This window comes from Quercus robur, chromosome 2, assembly GCF_932294415.1.
Source record: "Quercus robur chromosome 2, dhQueRobu3.1, whole genome shotgun sequence".
In the NCBI taxonomy this organism is placed as follows: domain Eukaryota; kingdom Viridiplantae; phylum Streptophyta; class Magnoliopsida; order Fagales; family Fagaceae; genus Quercus; species Quercus robur.
In genome coordinates, this window is record NC_065535.1 from 13,294,387 (window position 1) to 13,313,557 (window position 19,171).

The following is a 19,171-nucleotide window of genomic DNA, read 5'->3' on the forward strand; positions in this document are numbered from 1 at the left end:
GATGTTAATGCTAATATTGATGAAAAGAAACGCAATTCATCCCTGTTGTCATCTTCTTCATTTGTTACAAATGAGATTTTGTAATTTACTTTATAGATTTCTTATAGATTGACCATCACCATTCTTACGCAGTGAACATGTTTGGGGGCCTCAGGCACTGTTGTTAATTTTTTCAATATTCAAAAGGAATTCATATTGTATATTAAATTATATTAAGGGGTTTTGTGAAGATTAACATGTGCTTGGATAAGTTGGATCATATTAAATAAATAAAAATGGACAAAATGAGGTTTTTGGTGTTTGCATAGCTAGGAGTTAAACACCTTTTTTTGGTGTTTGACAGCAATTTATCTATACAGCCTGTAAACTGTTGTTCAAGTATTCAAGATCAAAGTGTGTATAAGCATCTTGAGAAGACATTTTTGTGAGGAAGTCTACAGACACTCAATTGAGGCTTGATCGATCAAAGTTCAAAATTCAACAAATGTTCTATCGATTGAAAGTAAGGTTTTGAAAGTTACTCGATCAATCAAAAATCATACTTAGTGATGTATTTTAAATTTGAAGTTGGTGCTCCGGTTTTTTATACTTTACGGTTCGTTTGGGATCCGCTTATTTTGCTGAAATTGAAAACTTTTTACTAAAAGTACTGTAGATAAAGGTAAAAGTTAGCTGAAATAGTAAAGTGAGACCCATGAACTACTAAAATGTACAATAGGACTTATGAATAATAGCAAAAATAAGCTAAATAATAAAATAAATTGGCAAAAATAATCTTTACCAAATGGACACTGCATTAGTCAACTATATATAAGGACATATAATAGACAAAAACTGAGAACTAGACAGTAGAGAGAATATTGTTGCCTTCATTTTGGTGAACCGGTGAGTATGAAAGAACATATTTATATCAGTTTGCCCCAAACTTGTGATCAAAGAGCTTGAAATTATATCCCCTTGAAGTTCATTGTGGTTTCAAATCTTCAAAAAGAGGCGCGTTGGAGTCGATTTGAGGTTATGGTTGTTAACACAGACAGATTGTTTGTGAAGGGGTCCATATATAATAAGTTCTAAGGTTCTAAAACTGCTGTCACCCTCGTAGTAGTTTTTCCTTCAGATGATCTCTATCAGTTTTTCACTACATCACCAAATCTTATGCTTATTGTTCTATTGCTTTGCTTATTGATTTAATGCTTGTTATTTTGTGGCTACTAATATTAATATTGTTGATCACATAATTGGTTTGATTGCAATTAATTGATGATATATCTGCTGCATGTTAGTTTTGGAGTCTAAACCAGTCTTCACAAGCCTAATTGTGATGAGTAAGTTTCATATTTACCATAGAAATGGATGAATGAGTTGATAATTCTATATTGCCCTACATAGTTTTTGATACATAAAAACTAAACAGTTTGTTACTACTGGCTTAAGAGCTTTGAATCTACCTAGAAAATGAGTTTTGTTTACAAGACAAATAAAACTTATCATGCATAATGACGTGCATTTACAATGGTGGTTGAGATCTTATTTGAAGATAAAAATTTTCTTCCATCTTCAATTTGGTGTCATCTAAAAAGTATAATTGAATACATGACTACAACTTGCTGAAGTAGTCAACTATGATTGATGGACAATGACTTTCAATTGAACCCATCATCTTTTCCACCATTCACAATCGACCACTTTAATAAGTTGTGGCAAAAGTTGTGTCCTTAGACTTTCTCATAATTGAATCTAAACAATGTTTGGCATATTTCCTAGTATATATTGTCGAGTCATATTTTTATTCATCTTCCTTCTTGAGTATTTTTTGGGGTTAAAATTAATTGTTGAGTGCTTCTCTGGTGTCTCAACTTTGGATTAGGTAGCTTGAAATCTTAATCCTTGAGCTAAGACTTAGGCTTGGTTACATTCCTAGGTTAATGAAACTCAGTTATAGCAAACATTGTAATAGTTATGAATTTTTGTTACATCTTTCAGTTTAAAGTAATCCGTTTTCCAATCTTCTTGGATCTAGAGGCTTACTGCTTAGACCCATACAACATGGTTGCTTCCTATATAGAAGGTATACCTCTAGACTTTGAGGACAAGTTGAGTTTTTTGCTGTGTTAAAGTGTGCCCCTAATGGTTATTGACGGTAATAAGGTTATGCATTGCCTATGCAGCAGCAATTATTATGGAACAAAAACAAAAGCTATGGCAATGGACTCTCAAGAGAACACGGTAATAAGCTTTTGTTTGCCATTGTCATAGTATTTTTGGGCGAATTGGAAGATGTATCCTGATGAAATAAACTTTATAAGGTGTGTGAGCTCTTTACTTCTAATTTCCATTCTGGTGCTACTTCAGAAATTATTTATTTACTATGACATCAATAAAATGGTAATTGTGTTACCAAATATATGTATGTGATATATGTGTATATTAGTATATATATGGTCATATGTCCATCTTCTGATTCGTTACACTTGCGAAGTCAAGGTTAATATGCATGGACTCCCATCAAACAATAAATTGACTTTCCTCTTTCTCTTGTAATCTAAATTTGAACTATTAAATTATAACTTGCACTATGAGCACCCCAAACCCGCTTGGGAGTCGTCACCTGTTTAGATTTAAGAATATTTGAACTCCTATATAGAGGTCTAACAAACCAAATGTGAGTCCGTAATTAGGATATGTCATATGTATTATGTACAACCCAATCAACTTCCTTAGGATCAAGGATTCAAACCGGGCTAGATAATAGCAATCGATGCATACAGATCTCAACTACAAAGTACGAACTCATAGGGTGAGGCACGCCGGATCGTTTCGCAGCATCTTCTTCGTGGAAGCTTATACACAAAAACTTTTAACATTCCCACTAAATCGTACTCCAAAACATCACCAGCATTACCTCCAATTGGTGTAACCAAACTGTAATTTGAATTTACAGAAAGTTAATGTCCCATATAATATGTACTAAATGATGTATATGAACCAAAAAATTGAACATATGGTTTGATGGAACAGGATCTTAACTGTGAAATGGAGAGAATTCTTTTCAATCTCTTGGCTTTTGGCTTCATCCATTTGCATTTATTGACAAGCAGACCAAAACAATTGTTTGAGAAAACTCAGTTGTGCTACATGTCTTATTATAAGCTGAGTTAATGTGGTACCCCAAATTGTGTGGTCTGGATTGTTTCAATATGTGTTGAGTGTTGTGTGAGTGTGTGCCGAGTCTCACATCGGGTGTTTATTAGGTGTAACTTCGGTTTATAAGTGATTGAGAGGAGTTCTAATTATAAGTAGTCCTTTTGAGGTAGTATAACATAGGTGTGGCATGTACTTTTCCTTGGATCATTACAAATGGTATTCCATTTTCATTTTCAGGATATCATAGGCTCATAGCCATCAATTGTCTTTATCTTCAAATTCCACTTGCACAAACAATCCCTTATCAATGTTTCCACCTATAGCTACAAGCCTTCAACTACAAGTTTACAACTATATATTTTGGAGGCACCAGATAACTTCAATCCCCGTGACTTACTTCATGAAGAACACCTTGATGGTTAAATCCCCTGCCCTTCTCCTTTTTTTAAAGATAATGAAGGACTGAGATGAATCCAGAGTATCATACTTAGTAGATTAGGGATCTGACACTTGTTACCATTGATCAATTCAACACGTTCACCTTCAGTAGTATCTGCTGTAGTGAGAGTTGATTCAATATTGGACTTTGGAGGTCTGGTGAACTCTTGAAAAGAGATTCACCTCATTTTTCCGGTCAAATATTCTAAATCTCAAGATTGAACTACACAGTATCAAGGAGAAGAATGACTATGTGACACATATATACGGAAAATCAAAGAAGGAAGAGACAAACACAAAGCTGTTGAAGTGATTTTTTTTTTAAAATAAATAAATAAATAAAGATTTGCTACATATGGTTCTCAAGGAACTACCCAAGGAATACAATGCTCTGTTTCGTTATACACTCCAGGAGTGAACATCTTTTATTTGATGAATTACATGCATTACTTTAGGCAGAGGATAAACAAATTTGAGATACCATTGACTATGGAAAAGAAAATTTTAGTACATGTCCATGTGATATGTGTTTTTGTTAGAGCTAATAATGATAACTTTGTAGTTTCTGATTGATTCATAAATGGGTCTTAGCTTGAAATTTTCTAGTATTAATTGCTTTTTCTTGAAATTTGTGTGTGTTTTTTTCCAAATTGAGCTACTGTCTTTGTATGAAAGTGGTCCTCATTGATTTTAGATAAACTCTTTTCGTGCTATGTGTACATGCCAACTACTGAATGATTCGTAATTTTTCTAGAAGAATGAGAATTGATGGAACAATTTAAATTGGAGAATAGGAAATGTTATTATGTGGAGATGCAAATTAGTCAAAATTTTGACCCTAATCTCAATTTCAATGGGAATTTAAACAAAAATTATAACATTTTCTAATTGGATAACACCTAGATTATTATAAACAATTGGATTTGAACCACAATTAGAAAGAGAGCTCACCGTCATTATTGCTGGATGTTCTGGAAGTTGAACGTTCAAGCCACCCAATGAGCTCTAGCTCAACTGACGCCCTCCTCGCATAAGAATGAGATAGAAGGTGAGGACATGAATTCAAAACTCATTACGGTACTTTAAAAAAAAAAAGGAATGAACTTTACTAATGATTTAGACAAGAAATTTCTAGTTGCTTCTCCGACTTATTGAATGATACTTTGACGTCTTTAATCAACGTTACCGTGTTTAGAACCTTTAAAATCTGAGGCTATAGTAATTCAGTGGAGTGATTAGTTGGCTTTAATTGCTATAGTAATTTAGTGCGTTGGCATGGCTACTAATAGTTCCTTGTGTTTATAAGCTTGAGGACCTTGTGTCGATACTGATAGAAATGTGACCAATTCTATTACTCTTAAAACTGATTATCTTGTTCTTTTAACTTCTCTTATATGTTTCCCTTTGTCTAAAATAATTTTAGATGCTTGAACTCAAATCTCTTTGATAGGTTGTCCTGAATACTATAGGAACTTTACTTTCGTCGAACCCTAGATGTCAATCACACCTTCTTTGACCTTCACAGTAATGGGCCAAGGTATGGTCCAGTGATTTTGAATGTCTCATGCAGTTTGAATGGCTAGAGAATTTCTTGATTAAATTGTTAATACTATAAAGCCAGAGGTAAATTTCTGAGGTTGTAACATAAAGGATTGTTGATTTAGTTTCCCTTAAATCATATACTTCAGAAACCTAAGGAGGCCTAACACGCCTGTTGAGATAGTTTTATGTGTTCATTGTAAAGGATGTAAAGTGGTGCTAAAAGATGAGGTAAGTTGAGGATAGACTCTGTAGTGAGAGTGGGAAAGTAAAATGACATTTGTATATTGATCTGTGGAATCTAGTTATTATCATCGAATTGGATGTATAAAGATTACTAAATTGATGGAGTACTCTTTTACCGTTAGCTGCTGACATAGAGAAGATTGAGAAGAATTTTTTGATACTAGTTCAATCAACCTGTTTTAAGATAATAATTTGAAATGTTCGATCACTATGATTACACATTTCTTAAGGTTTGATTTCCTACCCTACTTGTTTTTCGAAAATCCAATTCTTTCATTGTTGACATGTTTTTGAATGTTGTTACTCCATGATTCGCCTATGCCATAATGAAATGGCCTTGTTGTGTTCCCAGAGTATTTAATTACACAATAACAAAAGAAGAAGAAGAGGAAGATCACACTTCCAGATTATTTCATTTTGTCGACAGCTCAATATTTGCCACTGGAAACTGTTTGTAATTCTAAGCTTTTATTGATTTGGTCAGCAATTTGGTTTTAGCCATATCAACCTTTTTATTAAAGCTTCTTTATGCAGCTCAGCTCCCTCTACTGCTCTGCAGTTGCATTATAGCATATATATTCATATAGCAAACTTTCCCTCAATAAATTTGGTGCATAGCTTATTCTCATTACGGATACATTGATGATTTATGTAAATAACTTATGTTCGTCTTCTGTTACCTTTTAATGTAATAGGGTGCTACTGTGGCTTCAAGGTTGATGTATGACTGTATGCCATGGAGTTCCTTTTTTCATTTTGAATTTGGTACCTGAATATTGTCATATTTCAGGATTTTCTTTTACAAGGCATGTCAGGAAATCTGCTGGGGCCATCACTGCTGAATGTACATATTCACGATACCGTTGCCAGAATGGGTTGTCTACCTAGGTTGATTCAAGAAGAGGGAAAAATTACACCAAAGGAGGGAAACTCCAGTCACAAAAGCTTAAAGAGACTCCAAGGATGATGGAGTTATTTTCAGCTAAAAGAACTCTTTGGTTTGGGGAAAGAAGCATAGAATATGCTAGAGGGCAAGCCAGATAACCAAGCTGAAGGTTGCAGGGCAGCAAAGCAGTGTAACCAAGGGGGAATATGATCTACACTAGAAAGGAAAGAAAGGAATAGACGTATATATAGTTCATGCCTTGAAAAAGTTAATAGTCTACAGAAACATTAAAATACTTACTGCAAATTTCTTTTAGCACTGTCATTTGATGCTAAAGGGTTTCTTTTCCTATCGATTGATACACAAGAAAGGTTATAAAATAATAATATGAATAATCATATTTTTAATGACAACAAAAAAAAAAAAAAATAAAAGCTGTTTCTGCTTATTGTACAGAATCTAGTGATATCGTGTTTTACTATCAAATTTACTTCGTGCAAAATGTCTTTTGATTATGTGTACCTTTGCCTCCATAAGAATGAGATGTTGGGTAAGGTTATGGGTTCAAGTCGCATGGGGTGTGCGAGTTTCATAGCCATCAAAATATGTTGTTGTTAGGTGGTTTTGTTTTGTGCCTTACGGCCTCTAATTTGGTTATCTTCTATGGTTATTAATACAGACAATTTACTTAATAGTGAAACCACATTTAGGCTAGAATCTCCCCTAATTCCCCTATGCTCTTGGAAATGCATGTAATTGTTCTTTTGTGTACCTCATAACAAGATTACATTCATAGCATATTGTTCAACTAGTCCCATTGGATATGAGTTTCATTGCTTGTGCAGACAATTTACTTAAGTGATATCACATTTATGCTAGATTATCGTCTCCCAAATTCCCCTATTCTCTTGGAAATGTATGTAAATGTTATTTTGTGTGCCTCATACCAGGATTAGATTGATGCTAAATGGCTAGCATGATCATTTTGGCTCTTGTAGTGAATTTTTTTGGTAATTCATTATTCTAGGGATGAGTTAAGCAAGAGATTAAAAAAAAAAAAAAAAAAGACATTTCAAATATTCTGAGTTATAAGTTATAATTGCACTGGTGCAAACTGCAAAGCTTACAATGCAACTTGTAGCACCCTTTTAAGTACTTATTTGCAAGGATGAACCTAGGATTTCAAGTTAAGGATGTCGAAGTATAAGCAAAAAAAAAAAATCAAATAGGCGAATTAACAAATTGTATCAATATATATATATATATATATATATTTATAGTATTAACAAACTATAAATATACAAAATTATTATCTCTTAATACATTAAGATATAATCATCTATCAACAAAGACAAAAAAAAAAAAAAAACATAAAATAATTTTTTTTTTTTTTAATGCTAGGTTGGCTAGGATTTTTATTTTTATTTTATTTTTTTTATTTAAGTTATTGTTTTTGTTAAGTTTTTGAATTGGATAGTTGTTAATTGGGCTAGACTAATTAGAGAAGAGATGACCTGAAGTTTTGGAAGAAGGTGACTCAGCTACAAAAATAAAAAAATATAACTAGATAAAAAAAAAAAATTTGGGCCAGAACGGCCGGGCCCCCTTGGGCCCGTCCCTGCTTATTTGTGTGGCAGCGAAAAGGAAAAAAGAAATACTTATGGGTACAAATGCCTACAATATGTACATATGACGTTGAAATGGTGTTGGATTTTAATTATCAAGAATTCTCTCGTGAGGGAGAAAAGGAAATAAAAGGAACAAAAATAATTCATTTAGGATCTATCTGCTTTAGTTTAAAATCCAAATGTTATTAGCAATAGAGTTTCATAAGAATTCTCCTAAAACTTATTCAATTTGTGAGTGTAAATATATGGTCGTTAATCCTGTATTCAGTTTTTATTTATTTTTTATTTTATCTAGATGATGATTTATTTCCGGCTTAAAAACATTGTTGGTCCATGAAATTTACTAAATGAGCGCTTTTAATAAGAAGGTTTTTATTTTTTATTTTTATACTAGATAGAAATTCTATTATAGTATTATCTAAGTGTATATGTGTATGAAGCTGCTTCTTAAAGATTTGAACCCCGTCCCTTGCTCTCTTACACCCTACAAATATTTATATATATATATATATATATATATATATATTTTAGAATACTAAGGGTATGTTTAGTAACTGTTTTTTCCTTTTATTTTTTGTTTCCAAAAATAATTTTCTATTTTTAAGATTAAAAAACTTGTTTGGCACCCAAAATAGACAGAAAATAAAAACTATTTTCAGTTTCTAATTTTCAAAAGTTAATAAAAACATACATTTAATTTAATGAATCTGTCTTATTTAATGAGTTAGTATTAGAATTCAAATCCTAATACCAACATATTTTAGTATTTTCTATTTTTTTTTTCAAAAAACTATCTTTTTAATTTCAACCAACCAAACATGTTTTTAATTTAAAAAATACAAAAAAAAATATTTTTTTCTTTATATTCCCAAAAACAAGTTTTTGAAAATAGAAAACAAAAACTATTACCAAACATAACCTAAGTATTTAACACACACACACGGGGAGAGAGGAGAAGGTCTTAAAGAAATTGACAGTGGTGTATATCTAAAATGGCCTAACTTTTGGATACACAATATAAACTTTAAACCTCTTCACAAGCACTTATACTTGTGGAATAACAATCGCGCTAGTTTTAAATGAGAATTATTAGTTCCTAAAATTTCAAAGCTAAGCGCTATTAATCCCTTTGGTCACAAAATAAAATTGCTACTAATCCCTCAATTAACTTCCATTACCTAAATGTCTAACAGAGCGATAAGATAACTTTGAACAATGCTAGTACCACAAAAAATAACACTTCTGCCACAATTTGCCATGTGGTGAGTTATGAGTGGCAAAAGTTGTGTTATTTTTTGTGATCCTAACATTTTTTTTAATTATTGCATGACAACATATTTTATATTAAAAAAGTCTCACATAAGCATTTGACCTAATTTTAACTTCTAACCCAAACTTGATTTCCATTCAAACATCCCCAAATCTCCTAGATCCACGTAACATCTCTCTCACATGAATTGTACATTTGTTTAACAACGGTTTAATTTAGGTAAAATTTTATCATTTAAATTTCAACAAATTTAAATTCTATTCAAACTAAAAGCTATTATAATAAATTATGCAAAAATCCAAAATTGACCCTCTAAGTTTCACATTTTGTCATTTCAGTCCTCTAAATTTCAATTTAGTCATTTCAGTCCTCTAAATTTTAAATTTTGTTAATTCAGTTCTTCATTATCCTTCTGTTAAGTGCTATCGTTTACTAAACCAAAACGATGCCATTTTGGATGATTTAAAAAAAAAAATATATATTCTTAATTGAACTTTACTGAAAAATGTTAATTAAAAAAAAAAAATGAAACTAAGGGAATGACGTACAACAACGCTATCTAGCTTCTCTGTCTCTGAGACAATCAAATCAACCTAATGGGTCAAGGAACTCCGAGCGGTCTTAACCGGAAAGGCTTACCAGGTGATTGAAAACCCAATGGATCCAACAAGAAGGAGAAGAAATTCGAGCCGGCGGCACCACAAGCTTGAGTGGGTCGCAAACAAAGAAAATAGAAAGGCCTAGATGCCGATTCTCGACTGTCAGGCGTTAACTCCACACACAAAGTGCCATCTCTGACTCCTAAAGCTTGAGCGTGTCAAAGAATATCTGTTAAGGAAGGAAGAGTTAGTAAGCAACCAAGAAAGACACAAACCCCAAGAGGAAAAAGTCGAGGAAGACAAATCTAAAGTCAATGATCTCAAAGGCTCACCTATGAGTGTTGGAAATCTGGAAGAACTCATAGATGAGAATCACATGATTGTTTCATAGTCGATGGGGTCGGAATAATATGTGGGGATTTTGTCTTTTGTGGATAAGGATCAGCTGGAGCCTGGTTGTGCAATATTAATGCATAACAAGGTGTTTTATGTTCTGGGGTTGTTGCAAGATGAGGTTGATCCTATGTGATGAAAGTTGAGAAAGCTCCCATGGAATCGTATGCAGATATTGTTGGTTTGGATGCACAGATTCAGGAGATTAAGGAGGTTGTTGTTGAATTGCCATTAACACATCCTTAGTTTTTTTTTTTTTTTTTAAAAAAAATTAACTTTTTAAGTAAAATTAAATTAAAATATTAAAAAAAATTCATCCAAAATGGCGTCGTTTTGATTTAGTAAATGGCAAACTTAACAGAAAGGTAACGGAGGACTAAATTGATAAAATTTGAAACTTAGGGGACTAAAATGACAAAACTGAAACTTAGAGAGTTAAAATGACAAAAAATGAAATTTAGAGTGTTAGTTTTGCATTTTAGCAAAAAAATTATAAACTTAAACCCCAAAAGCACATATAACAACCCACGTTTTCTTTACAAAAAAAAAAAAAAAACCAATGTTTTGACTTTTACTCTAACTAAAAGTCCATCATCAATAATTTAACAACTGTTTAATTTAGATAAAACTTTATCATTTAAATTTTAACAAATTTAAATTATATTCAAACTAAAAGTCTATTATAAAAAATTCTAAACTTAAACCTCAAACAACAACCCACATTTTCTTTCTTAAAAAAATCCACGTTTTGACTTTTCCTCCAACTAAAAGTTTATTATCAATATTTTAAGAACAACTAATTAGTAAATTAATTTTATACATTTAAAATTCAACAAATTTAAATTCTATCAAAACTAAAAGTCAATCATAAAAAATTCTAAACTTCAATCCCAGAAAACAAGCTATGTTTTCTTTCTCAAAAAAAAAAAAAAAAAAAAAAACTTTTTGACTTCTACTCCAATTAAAAGTCTATTCTCAGCATTTTAAGAATAATTAATTAGTAAATTAATTTTATATTATTTTTTATGATATATTTCCTCAAATTAAGGGATAACATTTACCAATTGTTTAATTTAAATAAAACTAAAAGTCTATCATCAAAATTTTCTAAACTTAAATCCAACACAACTCACATTTTTATTTTTTATTTTTCCCTCAAGTTGTATCTTATTAAATTAATATTTTATTAGGATATAAACTATGAGACTCTTGACTAAGGGATAAGATTTAACAATAATTTAATTTAGATAAACCTTTATCATCTAAGTTTTAGAAATTTAAATTCTACTTCAACTAATAGTCTATTAATATATATATATATATATATATATATATATATATATACATATAAAGCCATATATGGCTTTTTGAATTAATCTCTCTTAACCAACAGAGTCATCCTATAATTATATCCCACACAATGCACCCCATGCTGTTTTATTTTATCTTTTTTCACTTTTTTCTCCTAAGATGCAACTGACGCTTATGTTTTAATCTAATAAATTCATCTTATTTATTGTTTTGTGCTTTTGAATTTGGGCGTAGAATATTATGCTAAAAGAAGTTTATTTAAGTTATTGGTTTATGTAAGTTTTTTAAATTTTTTTATATTCTCATATTTTGAACTCTTTTGTGTATATTTTTATTTTGGGTGGTTATTATATTTAATTTGTGAGTGTGTTGATTTTTTAAATTAGACTATCACTAGGAAAAAATTTGTATTGAGGAACTATATATTTTGTTTATTATTGTTTAAGTTAGCTAGAGCATAAATTAAACTTTACTCAAATAGGAATCACCAAACTCATTCCATATCTCATATTAAGAAATTAACACAAAGCACAAAGAGAATTTTCAAATATAAAAATAGATAAATACTGATAAAGTCTAAACTCTAAACAGTTAGAACTTGAAAGCAAATTTTTTATTAAAATTATTAACTTATTTTATAATTTATATTACTATTTATATGTAATTATTTTTCTTTTATAATTGTGGAGACTTTTTGCCTTAGCTCGGTCAATAGCTTGCTTGTAACCGATTTTGGCTTGAATCTCACATCGACCCCCCCACTTTCTGCCTTATAAGCTGTGAAGCTAAGGGAGTAGTGTACCACCAAGCCTCTGATCAGAGGCTTGGTGGTACACTACTCCCTTAGCTTCACAGCTTATAAGGCAGAAAGTGGGGGGGTCGATGTGGGATTCAAGCCAAAATCGGTTACAAGCAAGTTATTGGCCGAGCTAAGGCAAAAAGTCTCCACAATTATTATTATTATTATTATTTTTTAATATTTAGCTTACATATGATAACGACAATGATAATGACGACGAAGAAAGAAGAAAAGAAAAGAAAGAATGTGCGTAATAGGAAAGATTCTTTTATATAATATATTTGTATGTGAAGTATTGAGTCTATAATAGAAATAGTATTGGACCCAATGAACTATACCAACAAAATAATTAAGGTAATTCAAGATGTTTTTTTTTTTTTTGAGAAAGAGGTAATTCAAGATGTTGGTCTAGTGAAGAGAGATTCTTTCATATAATTACTTGGAATATGTGGGATGAAATAATATAGATAATCATTCAATGAGAGATTCTCTTGTTTTTACTTAAAATAAAAATGAATATAAGTGATTTTCCAATTAAGATTTTTTATTTTGTGGGGGGTGTTTGGTGTCTGCAATGAATTGAACCATTTGAAATATAGATAAATTATTTTCCTAACAATATACATGTTTTTTTTTTTTAGATTCTTATAATAAACGGAAAGAGAAAGATATATTATCAATACTTCTTGATTATGCCATGAGTTCGTATTCCCATTCCCCACTTGTTATAAAATATACATAGTAGTTATTTAAACAAACAAATAAACAAACCGTTTCTCCAAAAAAAAAAAAAAAAAAACTTTCTTCCACGAGTTCCTATTTTTTTAATTCTCCCCCTTTTTTTTTCCTTTTGCCAAATGATTCTCCATGTGAGTTGGCATCCCCACTTGTACTAAAACATTTGAAAAGACCATGCTCCATATTAATTAATGTTCAAACCAATCCTCCCATCGCAATGAGGCTTTTAAATACAGGAGAGCCAGGAGAGAGTCGGTCATCACCTCAAGTCAAGTTAAACAATCTCTCTCTCTCTCTCTCTCTCTCTCTCTAATGGCTCAAACTACTCCAAACCACACACAAACTGTGTCCGGTTGGGCAGCTCATGACACCTCGGGCAAGATCACCCCTTACATCTTCAAACGAAGGTATAACAAAGTGATCTCCAAAAGAAAAAAAGAGAATTCATTCATTTTCGTCCATTAATTAACCACAAATTTCCATATATTCTCAGTCTTCTCAATGTTCATAAGGTTTAAGATACGCATAAAACATGAGGTTAACCTTTTTTGCCATACAGAGAAAACGGCGTAAACGATGTTACCATAGAAATCTTGTACTGTGGGATTTGCCACACTGATCTCCACCAAGTCAGGAATGACTGGGGCATCACCATGTATCCTATTGTACCCGGGTATGTAACATCTCTACCTTCCATTTCTGTCACATTAATAATTGTTTGTTTGCCCAAAAGTGTAGACTTTTATTTTTATTTTTTTGACAATTATTTATGTATGCTAGGCATGAGATTACTGGGCTGATAACGAAGGTGGGAAGCAATGTAAAGGGGTTCAAAGTAGGAGATAAAGTAGGGGTAGGGTGCTTGGCAGCATCGTGTTTGGATTGTGAGTTTTGCAACAACTCTCAGGAGAATTACTGTGACCAAGTTCAGTTCACTTACAATGGCATCTTCTGGGATGGTACTATCACTTATGGTGGCTACTCAAAAATGTTGGTTGCAGATCACAGGTTAGTGTGGTCTAATCTAACCCCAAATATCCCAAAATCACATTTTACTGTTTAAAGAATAAATAAAATCAACGTGGTTCTTCCACTTCTGAATTGCTCTTCAGTCATCCTTTCCTTTCCTCTACTTTCTACTTTTTGTTTAAATTCTAGGGCCTATCTTAACCAAAAAAAGAAAAGAAAAACTGAAGAAATTAATAATTTATTGGGACAAAAAATGTTGGAGGGACCAGCCCATCTACATCTACATCTTCCACCTCCACATTCAAGTCTTAATCTTTAACATCAAAGATAAGATGTGGAACCCAATTAATGCGAATATCATGTGCATTAATTTTGGGATTGTAATAATTGCATCTTACAATGGAGTTGTAACTTTTAATTTGGAGGTATAGGTTGAAAGGTAAAAAAAAAAAAAAAAAAAAATTAATCCAAAAGCTAAGATTAAAAGTGAAAATTTTATTTTCAATCACGTTTATTGAATTAGATTTGGAACCTCTATTTACGTACATATATAATCAATTTTTTATTTATAAAAACAATAGAATCACTCGGGAATGATTCATTTCAAATGAATATTATCATCTACTTTCAAGTTTATACCATCTATTATATGAAAATTTAAAAACCAATGATATTTTATTATAGTACCAGAGTTAAGTGTTTTGAGTTTGAACTCTATATTTACTAGGGGTGACCATGGGTTGATTCGGGTCGGGTTTGTGCCCAACCCGCGATTGACCCGACCAAGTCGAGTTAAAAATTTTCAGACCCGCCGTCGATCGGTCAAAGAATCGGGTCGAATTGGACGGTTCTTCGTCGAAAGGTGGTCGAGTCTTGGTTGAGGTCGGATTTGGCCAAAACTCGCCAAATCTGGTCAAAAGTGGGGAGATCTGGCCGAAATCCGGCAAATTTGGCTCAAAAATGGACTTTTATGGTAAGATCTCAATGAGATCTTACCATATCTTGACGAGATCATGCCGGATCTAAACGAGATCTCGCTAGATCTAACAAGAATCGACTAAGAAAATGTATAGGTGGTGGAGATCGGCAGCCTTTTTGGTGGTAGAATCGGTCGGGTCGGTTGAAATTGTGTTTAAATGCAAGAACCTGCCAATTGACTCGTCAGAATCGGGTTGGGTATCTCAAAAACCGTCTCCGACCCATCATCGGAGTCGGATCGGGCGGTTTCCGAATCGGGTCGGTCGGAATTTCGAGTGGGTCAAGTTACCGAGTTGTCTTGGACAAGCCCAATCTTTACTATACTTTAATTTAAAATTTAAAAATTCCACGTATTTTACTTCACCTAGTTTTTAGTATTTTCTATCACGGAACACTTGAATTAATCCTATAGGCGTCATATTAATATTATTATTATTATTTTATAAATTCTGAAGTCCGATTTATATATATATATATATATATATATGTACGTATGTACGCGCATGCTGCTACTTGTCAAGGTAAATCTAAAAGATTAACTAAATACTCGAGGAAAGAGTTTCTCAACAAAACAGAGAACAAAAACTCGTGGAAAGATTCGAATTGTAAGATAAATTGTAACTTCAAGGATATCTTAAGGTTAAATTAATTTTGATTGACAATGATGGTACTAAAGGAGGAAAATTAGTTGGGGTCAGCAAAAATTTTAAATATTTCTTTTTGTAGGGCAATAGACAACAACAGTCTCCAACTCTCCAATCCATTGCGCATTATATTAGAATAATAGGACGTGTCCTTCAATACATTCGTCCTATCACTTTTATTTTTACCTAAAAGGTCTTTTATTTTTATTTATTTCTAGTTGGCAATGACATGCATTTAACTATGGGAATCATTGCTATGAAGATACGTGGTGCACATACCAGAAAATCTGGCAATGGACGCCGCAGCACCGCTACTATGTGCGGGAATAACAGTGTTCTGCCCCATGAAAGACAATAACTTGGTCGGTGGAGCAATGGGGAAGAAGGTGGGGATAGTGGGTTTGGGAGGACTTGGACATGTGGCTGTCAAATTTGCCAAGGCATTTGGTCATCATGTTACTGTTATCAGTACCTCTCCATCCAAACAAAATGAAGCCAAAGCTCGTTTGGGCTCCGATGATTTCATAGTCAGCACCGACGATCAGCAAATGCAGGTGGGTGCTCATCTCTATCTCTATCTCTTAGTTGTGCAATGTGCATGCATGACTGGCTGTGAATTATTGCGTCCATAAAAGTATATATATATATATATATATATATTTTTTTTTTTTCTGAGAATCGCATTCCTTCTGATCGGCACCGGACAATGAACTTGTACTTACTATGCTCTCTCTCTTTTTCTCTCAGACCCAAAAGAAACAAAACAAGACAAAACAAAAACAAAGACTTTCTCCTAGTTTTGCGTGTGCCATGCCCATGCTGGCTCAAGGCCTATAGGCTATAGCCTTAGGCCTCTATTAATTAGTCCCAATTTTTTTCTAAAGCACCAATATTAAACAAATAAAAGATCTCAAAATTGTACAATTATTTTCAAAATTGTAGAATGATAGCTGATTTTTTTAAGAGAGAAAAAAAATATAAGTTTTACTTTCTTTTTTTTTTCCTTCTTCAAGAAGGCCCAAAATATTAAATCAATAGAAATCTAACATAATTGAAAATTTAATTTTTTAAAAATGACGTGATACTAAAATTTATTTTTAAATTTATAATATTTAATTTACATTATAAAATTGAACCATTTGTGATAGAGATAAACATTTTCAAGGTTTTGGAGTTTGGAATGAATGAATTAGGAGTGAGGGCATACCCCCACAGCAGCATCCTATGTTTTATCTTGTATATGTGCTCGTTTAGTTAGCTTTTTATTTTTGAGTTTAAAAAAAAAAAGTTTGGTTTTATTTTTAGTTTCTCATTTTTAAGTACAAATACACATTTTGAGTTTGGAATGAATGAATTAGGAGTGAGGGTATACCCCCACCACAGCGTCCTATGTTTTATCTTGTATATGTAATATGTGCTTTTTTTTTTCTTTTTTTTTAATTTAAAAGTATGATTTTTATTTTTAGTTTCTCATTTTTAAGTACATCTACACATTTCTTATAAAAATATTTCCAAAACCAACGCTCTTGGAACATTTGTTAACATTTCTCTTTAGGTTTCGTTTAGGAGTTCATAAGGGAATAGAATGGAATAGAATGATCATAAGAGAATGGAAACGAATGGATGTATTTAAGCAAGGGAAATGAATGGAAAAAAATGGAATTAAGTAATCTTAATTAGATGTTTTAAAATAAAGGAATAGAAATGAATGGAATGTAAGTAATTTTGTTTGAGATTAACATAGAGGGAATGAAATGGAATCATTTTATGACAATATTACTATTAGACCTTTATTTTAAAATAAAGGGGTATTTTGGGAGTTTTAATAAAAAATTCATTAAATCTAATTTCATTCCCTCCCATTCCTCCGAATTTTGAGGAGAATGACAATTTGAGGTTTTAAGGGAATAGAGAGGAATGAGTGTTCCCTTCTACCCATTACATTTCCTCCCACTAAACTTCCAAATAATGGAATAAATTTTTCATTCCCTCTATTAAAAGTCCCAAACAAGAGAAGGGAATAATATTCTAAAATTTTAATGATAGATAATAGCGAATCAAAATAAGAACTAATAAATATTTGTCATCTTAAACTGTTGTGAAAAAATTATTGTATTGATAGCATTACTTACTCCATTATGTTTGATCTAAGATTCCTATTTGTGTTGGTGTCTTATTTCAATGGGATATGGTCAATAATGTTTTTTTGAAAAATATTATATTTTAAATCATATATTAGGTATTAGGGTTATAAATTAAAACTTGTATAGTTTCACAAATTACAAAACGACTCGCTCACTGGACGTCATGAATTTGTGGAGTTCGACAAAAATAGAGTAGCAAAATGCATCACTCTGCTCTGACCAATACGAAATGACCTTTTGGCTGTTGCAAACAATACCAAAAAAAAAAAAAAAAATCAACGCAATAAAACACAATATGTTCAAAACGATAGTTAGGGATGAATCACAATGTCACAGTATTGTGCCATTTTTTGTTTTGTCTGGTGTAGGCGAATTCAAATGAAGATTCCTTAAGCAAAGGATAAGAGATTTTTATTATAAGCTGAACTAGTTAGAACCTAATAAATTGTCCCTTTAAGTAGTTTGATTAAAAAAAAAATATTTCATAATCTAGCAAATCATGTGGAAAAGTAAGGCCAAACCAGACCAATGACTCTTTTCGTCGATATTGATGAACTTTTTTGTAATTGTGTGGTGACAGAAAGCCAGGAGGAGCCTAGACTTCATTTTGTATACAGTATCAGCTAACCACTCCCTCGGTCCCATCTTGGAATTGCTCAAAGTGAATGGGACTTTGGTGTTTGTTGGTGCACCAGAGAAGCCAATTGAATTGCCTTCTTTTCCTTTGATATTTGGTAACATTTGAAGTTCTGCATTGATAAATAAATACTCCTATACAATATTCATATTGCTCCAAAATAAGCAAGACCCCCCCCATATGTAAATTTTTACAGGAAAGCGAGTTGTGAAGGGCAGTATGATAGGAGGAATGAGAGAGACACAAGAGATGATGGACATTTGTGGCAAGCATAACATTACTTGTGACATCGAGGTTATCAAACCGGACAATATTAACGAGGCCATGGATCGCCTTGTTAGGAATGATGTTCGGTATCGTTTTGTCATAGACATTGCAGCTCTTTAATTAGATGCGTAGGAGTCTTGCATCTTCTCTATTTCCTTGTGTTCTTGTTTGTTTATTTTTGTGGGTTTGTGCTTCTATTATCATCTGATTTATGCATTGGATCAGTATGTCTTCCTGAGTTGAAGACTGCTCCCAGTTCTTTATCTGACTTTTTTTGGGTTCTTAGAGATGTTAATTTTTTAGAACATAATTTGGTCCATTGGGCTGCAAGTTGTATCTAAGATAGGCCCGTGGGCATCTTCTATCTTCTCTCTTGAGTTTTCTTCACGGAAGATTGAGATGGATTTGAACCATCCTCTGTTTATTTTATTTTCTTTATATGAAATATATCATCATCATTATTCAATTGTCAAAAATATTTCTTTTATTTTGTGTTTGATAGGGGTGTTATCTTGAAATCATAGTTTTTGATAATTCAATT

General features: G+C 32.1%; 1 protein-coding gene and 1 long non-coding RNA gene across 2 annotated transcripts; both read left to right on the forward strand.

The window, feature by feature from the left end:
- The first annotated feature begins 859 nt into the window (after positions 1 to 859).
- Positions 860 to 6,680, forward strand: LOC126712450 (uncharacterized). The gene is made up of 4 exons (XR_007651112.1): positions 860 to 1,075; positions 1,984 to 2,068; positions 2,169 to 2,306; positions 6,158 to 6,680. It is a non-coding gene; the product is annotated as an uncharacterized LOC126712450 (long non-coding RNA).
- A 6,545-nt stretch (positions 6,681 to 13,225) lies between these two features.
- LOC126712452 (probable cinnamyl alcohol dehydrogenase 6) lies at positions 13,226 to 19,096 on the forward strand. Its single transcript, XM_050411779.1, has 6 exons — positions 13,226 to 13,398; positions 13,551 to 13,664; positions 13,772 to 13,999; positions 15,845 to 16,136; positions 18,307 to 18,460; positions 18,560 to 19,096. Exons 1-6 carry the CDS (start codon positions 13,304 to 13,306, stop codon positions 18,748 to 18,750), a joined length of 1,074 nt encoding a protein of 357 aa, XP_050267736.1. The 5' UTR covers positions 13,226 to 13,303; the 3' UTR covers positions 18,751 to 19,096.
- Positions 19,097 to 19,171: the final 75 nt, after the last annotated feature.